This window comes from Lotus japonicus, chromosome 6 (assembly GCF_012489685.1).
Source record: "Lotus japonicus ecotype B-129 chromosome 6, LjGifu_v1.2".
Classification (NCBI taxonomy): domain Eukaryota; kingdom Viridiplantae; phylum Streptophyta; class Magnoliopsida; order Fabales; family Fabaceae; genus Lotus; species Lotus japonicus.
Window position 1 is genome coordinate 44,976,395 of NC_080046.1, and position 10,711 is coordinate 44,987,105.

The following is a 10,711-nucleotide window of genomic DNA, read 5'->3' on the forward strand; positions in this document are numbered from 1 at the left end:
GATCTAGCAGGTGTATAAGAGCTGAATGATGTCCTAGATTGTTTGCTAACTAAGCAATGTTCACATACCTTTGAAGGAAGCTTAATCTGAGACAAACCACGAACCATGTCCTTGGATTGGAGAGAGCTCAGATCTCTGAAATTCAGGTGACCAAATCTGAGGTGCCAAAGCTAGGATTCATCTTCCAACTCAGCAGACAAACACTATGAGTCAATGGCATTAACTCTCACTTGAAAAGTCTTGTTCTTCGAAAGAGGAACCTTCAGAATCAATCTCTGACAGGGATCAAACACCTCAAGATACCTCTTAGCCATATTCATAGAGAAATCTTTATCAAGCAACTATCCCAAACTAATGAGATTGCTCTTCAGTCCAGGAACATAGAAGACCTCTGTGATTTCAGCATCTTTACCAACATCTCTTTTCACCAGAATATCACCAACACCTTCTACTGATAGAATTCTGTCATCCGCAAATTTCACTGTACTCTTCTTGCTTTCATCAAAATTGACTAACCATTCTCTGTGCCCAGTCATATGATTCGAACATCCTGAATCAAGATACCAAATTCCAAGATTCAGATCACCCTCTTTGGTTACCATCATGAGAGAGATTGGCTCTTCATCCTTGTCATCACCATCCTTAGCAAGATTGGTTTTACCCTCTCTGGTTACCATCATGAGAGAAATTGGCTCTTCATCAGTGGCATCACCATCCTTAGCAAGATTGGCTTCACCATTGGACTTCCCTCGAGAGTCACCACCACCACTTGGAGCCTTACACTCAGAAGAAAAATGACCAAATTTATTGCAATTATAACATCTAACCTTCTTTCTATCAAACTTCTTCTTGCCAGTGCCCTTGTAGAATGAACCACCCTTCTTTGATGATGATTCAGGTTGATCTAGATCATCTTGATTCTGACTCTGGCTTTGATTCTGACTTGATTTTCCAGAAGGCTTCTGATCTTTGTACTTTCCTTTACCATGATACCCCCCTTTCCCAGATTTCTTGGAGGTGTATGCTTGCAATGCTTGATCCTGAGATCTTTCATTGGTCCTTTCCAGAATTCTTTGCTCGTGGGCTTCCAGAGAACCTTGCAAATCTTCAACCTTCAGTGTTGAAATGTCCTTTGCTTCCTCAATCACTGCTACCACATAATTGAATTTGGGATTTAGGGTTCTAAGAACCTTTTCACAAATATCCCTATCTGTAAAGCTCTCTCCACATGATTTCATCAAATTGGTGAGAGCAATCATTCGATCAAAGTAGACAGAAATCTTCTCAGTCGATTCCATGTGCATCAACTCAAATTGACGCTTCAAGGTTTGCAACCGAACCTTCTTCAACTGATCTGCACCCTCATGACACTTTTCCAGAATTTGCCAGGCCTCCTTCGAAGTTGCAGCTCCTGCAATCTTCTCAAAATGCGCATTGTCGACGCATTGTTGAATGAAGAACATCGCCTTGGAATCTTTTATCTTCATTTCCTTGTGTGCAGTTCTCTGCGCTGGTGTGGCATCTTCTGCGAGAGGGGTGAGACCTTCTTGAACAATCTCCATCACATCTTGATAGGAGAAAACGGTCTTCATCTGAACTTTCCATCGCGGCCAGTTCTTGCCGTCAAGCACCGGAAGATTCGCCGGTGCGTTGCCAGTGAGGTTCATCCTTGGATCGGAACCAAAAGCTCTGGATACCAGTTGTTGGAGTTCAGAGAAGAATAACAGAACGAGAGAGAAAGAGAGAGTGCTGGAAGATTAGAGATAACAAATGAAAACTGATTATTGATTCATTAGTTACACAACACTGCAATATGCAGCTATATACAACCCATAACTTGGGCTCACACTCCACTGGGCTTTTACATTTAACCAGGCCCACTAACTAACTACTACTGCTAACTTGGATTATTACTTAACAATACAGTCATTAATTAAATCAATACAGAGCATGTGGCCAATACAGAGCATGTGGCTAGTTTTTAGCATTTTATATAGTCATTAATGTCATCTTTATTTAATTTGCAAGTTACTAGGGATTTTAATTTTTTTATTTGAAAGGTATCACTGTATCAGACACCTGTGAATAAAAGTTAAGAGGGAGAAAGAGAGGAAGATAAAGAACAAGAAAAGAGAGAATAAAAAACGGTCTCATTCCATTGATTTGATTGTATCTGTTACACAATTATTTATACATGATGTGGGACTCTAATAAGTGGTAATCCACTTAACCATCTAGTCAAACAAACTCTATCACTTCAGTTACACTCTCATAGTGGTAACTGCCTTATATTATATCCCCTCTCAAACTCATAATCAACTAGCTTGAACTTTGAGTTTGACAATGCACTGATACAAGTCTTCTTGTGGTAAAGCTTTAGTGAGAACATCTGTTGTTTGTTCCTGAGAAGGATCGGAACATAATGAATGACTAATTGTTTCTGCTGAACCTTGTCCAGCACAAAGTAGAGATCTAGCTCAGAGTGCGTACGAGAATGTAACACAGGATTGGATGCTAACATAACAGCACTTTGATTTTCACAAAAAATCAAAGGTGGAGCTGGTTGAGAGACATGTATTTCAGCGAGAAGATTTTGTATCGGTATTCTGCTTCCGTGCTTGATCGAGAGACGACATGCTGATTATTTGTAGCCCAACATACTGGTGTTGACCCAGAAAAGACACAATAACCAGATGTAGATTTCCGGTCATCAACATCTTACCCCCAATCAGAATCCGAGAGGCCTGTCAAATGAAGAGTAGCAGAAGGTGACAAAAGAACACCATGATGGAGTGTGCCTGCTAAATAGCAGAAACCTCTTAAGTGCTTGTCAATGATGAAGACGCGGGGTTTGCATGAACTGACATACTTTATTAACAGCATAGCAAACCTCAGGTCTAGTCATTGTCACATACTGTAATCCTCCAACAATTGATCGATAAAGAGAGAGATCAGGAAACAAATCAATACCATCAGCTAATAACTTTTGCCCTGTTGCCATAGGAGTAGTTTGTAGGCTTGGCAGAAGACAAATTTGCTTTCTGAAGCAAATCATTGATATATTTGGTTTGGCACAGAAGTAAGGTACCATTAGAAGATAGTGAATCAACCTGAATTCCAAGGAAATAATGCAATGTTCCCAAGTCTTTCAATGGAAAGTGAGTGTTTAAGGTCTTAATCAAAGACATAATTGCAGAGGATGTGCTCCCAGTGAGAATTATATCATCCACATAGACTGATGCTATGTTAACATAACTATCAGTCTTGAGAATAAACAAAGATGTATTAGATTTAATGGACTGAAAACCCAGGGCTAGCAAAACATGATTTAACTTAGCATACCGAGCTCGTGGTGCCTGTTTGAGCCTTTGAGGCTATAAAGAGCTTTTTGTAGCTTGCACACTAGAGCACCATTGCTCTGAACAAATCCTGGAGGTTGTTGCATGTAAACTTCCTCTTGCAACTCTCCATTCAAGAAGGCATTATTGATGTCAATTTGCTGAATACACAGCCTAAAGAGATAGCCAATGTGAGTACAATTCTGATGGTAGTAGGCTTTACAACAGGACTAAGTCTCAAAACAGTCAAAACCTTCTTGTTGATGAAAGCCCTTAGCGACAAGCCGAGCTTTGTGATTATTAATAGTGCCATCTGAATTTCTTTTCAACTTGAAAACCCATTTACAACTGATAGCATCACGACCAGGGTATGATGCTAACATTTGATGAATTTCTCCAAGGTGTGGAGCAATGGTTCTTAAAAGATATGCTCCTAATATGACTCCTAATAAAAGATAATATCCTATAATAAGAGATAGACTCTCAAAATGAAATGTAAGCTCCTAAAATAATAACCTAAATCCCTAATATATTGGATCCTAACACAACTGGTTGCCACATTGGGCTGGAGATGATAAGTTTGAGACTGATCACACTTAGTTGAGCAACAAGTTCATTGTAGATTTTAAAGAGCAACTACAATTTTTGGGAGCTTGTGGGAATCCTTTGTAGACATGATGCAGCTGAGATTTCCTTCAAGGGGATGATCAAACACACTTTGTACGTGCTTATTTCAAAAGAGCTGCATATGAAGCTACTTATGACCAAGTCATCAGTTTAATAAATGGATTGGACTACATAACATTGTCTAAACAAAGTCGATACTGCTCTGTTCTACTGTTATGTGGTCTACGTAGCATTTTTGTTACATAGAAGCAATACTATCCATTTCAATTCAACAATATGTGGCAACTTTGAGCATTGTCATAATCAAATGATAAGCATAAATTACAACAACTAGTCATCATAAGAAATAAGAAGATATATTCAGAACCTCTACAAATGGTCGCTTTTATAACTCGGTTGTGGCACCTTCTTGAAAATGGCTTTAACAAGATCAGCGTACAAAGGAAACTGCACCACTGCATAGAAAGTCACGGGCAAGCAAGTGGCGACATAAACAGGAAACAACACATTCTTGTACTTGTCCTTGAGCACGAAGAAATGCGCGGCACAGAAGGAAACGAGCATGGAAGCAATGGACACGAAGAGGGAGCTCAAGCCGAAGAGAAGCTTCAGCGGCAAGCTCCTGCGGAAGTCTTCAGCTTGCTTTCGAGAGGTGAGTATGGCAAGGAACATTACAAGCGCGGTGACGGAGAAGCAGAGTCCGATAAGGGAAGCTATGGCGAACGTGTCAAATGCCGGTTGGCCTTCCAGTGAGGGTTTTCCGTTCTCTGTACCGCCGGGGACGGTGCTTGATGTCGCGAAGGAGACGCCTGCAATGAGCGCCGCCACGACAGAGCAGGATTCGGATGTTTCCTTCAGCCACTCCGAGCTGTTTTTGACAAGGTCTTTGTGTTTGTCCTTGAAGATTTCCCCTGCTGTTTTTTCATCTTTGTTGTTTCTGAAAATGAAATGCTCTGGCACTAGATTCTTGATGTACTGCTCCATGGTAACGATTAAGGATCAATATATGAGTAGGTAGTATATGCTATATCAAATCAATAGTTGCTCCAATGAAAATGATTAGTAAACACATCAAAATGCAGACATCCACATTGAGAATAAAAGTGAGAAAATAGTAGCATTGGATATGATATATGATGTGTAGCTTAGGCTCATGATGATGTTATGATATAGGCCAAGGCTAATGTTACTCGGACATATAATTTAGTGTTACAGTCAATCGACATACAGTGTAGTGGTGGTTTACAACAGCTGCTAATATTTACGGGGGTTTATAATCGCCACTAAATTGTATGTCGATTGAATATCTACCTAAAATCATATGTCCACATATAATCACTCTATAATATATATATACCTGGTACCACTTGATATCCCACATCATTTGCATGGCAGCACCGGCTATCTGCCAAGTCTTTTCGTTGTTGCTTGATGTACCAGCTGCCACGTGTAACACAGTGTTCTCTTTATTATCCACTTCAAAAATTAGACTATAAAAGAGTTCCTTGTCCAAATTCCTCCGTAACACCTCAACAACACTGGGTTGCCTATTCTTGACTGCCAAAAGCAAAACGTTTTCATGGTTTGAGTTTGTCTCATGGACGACGCTTGGTATTTTAGATTGAAGTGCAGACACAATTTCAACTATGCCATTTTTTGCTGCAGTCAAATATGCAGTCTCCTTTTTGTCAATGTTTTCTCCTATTTTGTTTTTTATGTTCTTCATGGCCACAAGCAGTAAGCTTTCCTTGTCTGGTGTGGTAGTTTCTTGGAGGTCACTTGGTATTTTACTTTGAAGCTCATTTACTATTTCAACTATTCCAGTTTTTGCCAAAGCCACAAATGTTGTCTCTTTTTCATCAGTTTTTGCTGATCCCTTGTTGTTTTCTAGTGGTGGTTTTGGCATTGAACTGGTCTTTTTGGCAAATTTTGGATGCAAACCTTGCAACACAAATAGAAAATGTAAGCCATAGAACAACAAAATGAAAAAATTTATAACAAAAAGGGGAAAGGTACTTTGCTATTTGCTATCAAATCATAAACTCCAAGATATCATAAAATTATCCTAAAAGCACAAATAAATTTTTGTAACAATTTCAACTGAAGTGGTTTATTACTTACTTTCTAACTGTTGTGTGCTAATAAAGGGCTGTGTCACGTCTTTGTCTTCAAAGTCATCTCTCTCAAATGCCCCAGTAATTCCCATGTAGGACTCATAAGGTTTTTCCATAAAAAATCTCAAGAGCTGATCACCCCAAATGTGCTTCTGCTTGATCTTCTTTATTGCTTTTAAGTCTTAACAAGCAACCAAATTATTTTGTGCTAGATCAGTACTTTTGAGTACCCCCAGCAGCAAAAGTAAGCATTATTATTTCAAGAAATTAGATTGGAGGAGAGACATACATACCCACTACTGATAAATCTAATTGTGAGAGGTCGCCACTACTGAATACTGACCGAAGAGCGTTGTATCTGGACTGAAGAGAGGTGGCATGCTTTGGTGGAACACGAGCATGTTCTACTTTTTTGGGTTCATTTTCTGAATTTATAGTAACTGGAATAGTACAACTCGTAAATTGATTGTATGTAGCATTACTGAATTGTAGCATACAACAATCAAATAGGTGGTGTGCATGCCATATATACCACTTATAATTTATTGAGTTTTAGTTTATAACCATAACCATCCATATAATAGAGCTTATAATGTGAGATGAAATCCATTGACCATATACATGTGTGCATTACCAAAATACATGTGTTACAATTCATTAACGAAATCATAACATTTGAGGCAGTTCATAATTAGAAGGTTACCTTTGTGTTCATGGTCATCAGACTTGTCAATTGTCTCCAAATACGACTTCATTGCTTTCTTTGCATCAAGAGGGTCTAAGAGTATACCTTTGGCAAGAAAACATCAGAAAGGAACTCAGAGGTGTGCATAAATAGAATTAATGCTTCAAATATTATTTTGGTGTTCCATATTAAAATATAAGTATCGCAAGATTGATATCTTTCTTCTTTTTGTAAGACTAAATTTTTTACTGAATATTCAGTAGGAATCAATGGCTCATTCCAATTTCCATTCTGTCAATTTCGTTCATTCATACTCATAGTGTAAATACAGTTACCACTTCCTCTACAGGTAAATCTCAGTCTCAATGGCTCATTGGCATAGGTGCCACATATCATATTACATGATTCATTGCCAATTTCTTTACCATGCTAAATATTCCTCAGTAGTCAACTACCTTACACAATGGATTATATGTGGTAGGTCATGTGCATGACAAGTCAGCCGTGGAATTCTCATTCTCTTTGGCACATGAGACTCATCCACCTTTCCACAGCTAGATTCAAACTCATTTCACAACAATTTCCTTTTATCCCTTTTATATTTTTGGTTTGTCTAGACAAAACAAATTACCTCATTGTATAATCACTTCTCATTGTAATATAATCTTTGAGCTTCTCCATGCTGATGCCTAGGGACCCTATTCTATTGCTTCATTATTTGGACATAGATACTTTGAAACTTCGATTCATGATCATTCACACTTTACATGGTTGATACTTGCGAAACACAAATCAGAAACAGGACAACGTCTAACACAATCATACATATAGATGAAATTCAACACTGCTTAAATCCCTTAGAATTGACGAGGGACTCGAATTCCTAATGATTGATTTCTTCATTTCCAAAGGAATTATCCACCAAAGAACATATGAAGAGACCCCTAACAAAATAAAATTGCAGAAACACATCTTAAATGTAGCTTGAGCCTTATTTTTTCAATACAACCTACTACAGAACTTTTGGAATTTTTCCATTCAACATGCCAAACACATGAGATAGAAAAGCTATTTTTCTAGGCTGCAGACATGGAACCTAAGGTTTCATACTTCATGACCTCCATGAAATTTTCATTTTCAAGAATGTTGACTTTCTATGAAATTGTTTTCCCACTTTTTTGCTTCCACACTTAGTTCCTTAATTCTTACCCTTCGTCTCAATCTACAATCACAAACATTAACTAGAATCATGATGCTACAACTCCAACAACCTGTTCACTACCACATCTCACTCAATACCTTATCTCTCTCAACAGTTACCTCATCCCTTTCATGACCTTCAAATGCTTTACCTCAACTAGCCTCTATCTAATATGCAATAAATTGACTAAATATCTTTCTTAACCATAATTCCATGAGATGACCAAACATACAGAAATCGATTATCATGTGATCCACGAAAAGATTCAGTCCAGCTCAACTCACCTTCTCCTTGTTCCTTCTTATGCTGCACAATTGGCCATTTACATAACTAATTCATGCTACTTTCTTCAACACGATCCTCTCCAAGTTGGAGCTTTGTGATGTCCATATAGTCCAATTTGTGGGGGGTATCATCAGAAACGATAGTTGTGATGCATTGCTACTATCAGTTAATCTTAGTCAGAACAAAGTTAAGATTATTGTTATTAGTTAGTTATTATTCTGTAAAACTAGCTACTTTTGTTTTATTTTCAATTAGTCATTATAGCACCACATGTAACTAAAAAAAAAGTCTTACTCCAACAATTTTTTTTAATGAATTAATCAATTGAAACATTGACACTTACAATGGTACAGAATTTTCTTCCACCATGATAAATTATTTCCACTCTTGAATGCTGAAGGCCTAGTAGCAAGAGTTTTGAGAGGAGTAACTCCATCTTTGTTCCGCGTATCGACGAGTCCAGGATAGCAATGAACTATTATAATCGCCAAATCTATTGCATCACCCAAATTGAAAGCAAGAGACCTTAGTTTCTATCATGTGAATTGAATTTGACCCTTTTAACAATATAAAAGAAAAAAATTGAGAAATTACCAAAAAACTCTCTCCGAATTGCACGGTGGAGGATGCTATCACCGTCGTTGTTCCTGAGCGGCACATTGGAATCATGCTTAGAAACATGATGCAGGTAAACAAACGTCTGCGTCTGGCACGTGAGCACAGCCCTAAACAGCGGCGTCTCCCCCTTGTGATTCATGGCACGAATCAGCTCCTTCCGCTCCCCATTTTCCCCTACGATGCACCTGCACAAGTGGTCCCCGAAGATTAGCTCAAGTGGTAAGAGTCATGAGACATAAGGGTTTAAGAGGGTAAAATGTGAAGGGTCCAGGGTTCGAACCCTGAGGATGACTAATTTACTAACATTATTAACAACTAACATTTGCCTATAAAAAAAACGATGCACCTGCACATTCCGACGAACCCTCGCGACGCGGCTAAGTGCAGAGGCGTATCGCCATTCTCGTTCTTCGACCTCAACGCGCTCTCGACGCCGAATTGTGTTCCGTGTTCGTGGTCGACGATGGCGGTGACAAGGTGGCTGACGAGGTCCGATTTGCCATCGTTGACGGCGACGTGCAACGCCGTGCCTCTGGTATCGTTGATGTTGATCTTGTGGAAGATGCTGTTGTTCTCGTAGGCGGGGATCACGTAGTCCCATCTACCTTCCACCACGCAGCCGCGAAACACTGAGAATAAATCTGCTGTGTCTGCTTCTGTTCCTTCTATTGCTCTTGATTCTGTTTAAGGAAAAATAGTAGTAGTTAATAATCATGATTAAAGTGCTAGATTTTCGTTAATCTCATGTTAATTAAACTAAATTTGTGAATGTTTTGGTGTTATTACCTTCAGTTTTGGAATTGCCGAGGACGTTGAGTGTGGTCATTTTGTAAGGCGGGAGCGGGAAATGAATGGAAAGAAGAAGGATAGAAATTGTTATCAAATGGAAATTTTGAATGCAATACTTTCTTTATATATATATTATATACTAACATTGGAATCCCCTGCCCTGAATATTAATTTTTTTTTCCTTTTTCTAATATATCATTTGCACAAGGAGTTACAAAATCACGCATTTATGAAAACAGCAATTTTAATATACTAATGTTTAAACTATTTGCACCGAATATAAACTTAATAAGATAAATAAATTGAAAGTTTAAAAGTGTTCAACACCAACTTCCTTAGCCTTTTTGAAAGTTCAATCACAAAAGAGAGGAAATTGACAAGAGTAAAAGATGTTATCAACTTATACTTAAAAAGTAGCCTATTGTGTTAAGGACTTAAGGTATAGAATCTTGCCCTTTTCTTGTGATCTTAATCATATTTTAATCCTTTTCTTAAAAGTACACTCTATTGAAGTAATGCTCTGATTTTTGTCGTGCAGTTTCAAGAATAAGAGTTTTAGTGTTAAATGCTATGTTACTCAACTGAGGAAAGAATTATGCTTCACCTCAGCAAGAAGACTCTAGCTTGGCTGTAATGCCAAAATTGGTATATGAATATAAGTACCATGATTTTTATTATTTGCAGTATATTATTTTCTTTTTATTGGCCTTTCATCTGTACCCTTTTATTTTCTTACAAGGTATCTTCCACGGGAGACAATCATGTTTGAGCCGAAACATCCACATTAAGGTAGAACTAACTCTCCCAACGGAGGTTTTTTCCATCCTCAAAACTCGAACTCGAGACCTTGCTTAAGAGGAGGAAATCAAGCATGTATCACTATAATCAACAACTCGTTAGTAACCGCACCAAATCTTCATCAAGGTACAAGCCCGCTAAGATATGAAAAATAATGATTTGATATAAGTGTTCCCATTTACTAGTTAATAGTTACTACCTCAGGCATTAATGAAGCACCAAAGGACCTCAACTCTAAGTTAAATATTAGGTCAAA

General features: G+C 38.2%; 1 protein-coding gene across 1 annotated transcript; it reads right to left on the reverse strand.

The window, feature by feature from the left end:
• Nucleotides 1-3,320: 3,320 nt before the first annotated feature.
• LOC130727028 (uncharacterized) lies at nt 3,321-9,998 on the reverse strand. The gene is made up of 9 exons (XM_057578356.1): nt 9,655-9,998; nt 9,215-9,548; nt 8,845-9,053; nt 8,594-8,743; nt 6,783-6,869; nt 6,373-6,519; nt 6,087-6,260; nt 5,323-5,906; nt 3,321-4,940 (listed from the first exon to the last, which is right to left on the reverse strand). Exons 1-9 carry the CDS (start codon nt 9,692-9,694, stop codon nt 4,335-4,337), a joined length of 2,331 nt encoding a protein of 776 aa, XP_057434339.1. The 5' UTR covers nt 9,695-9,998; the 3' UTR covers nt 3,321-4,334.
• Nucleotides 9,999-10,711: the final 713 nt, after the last annotated feature.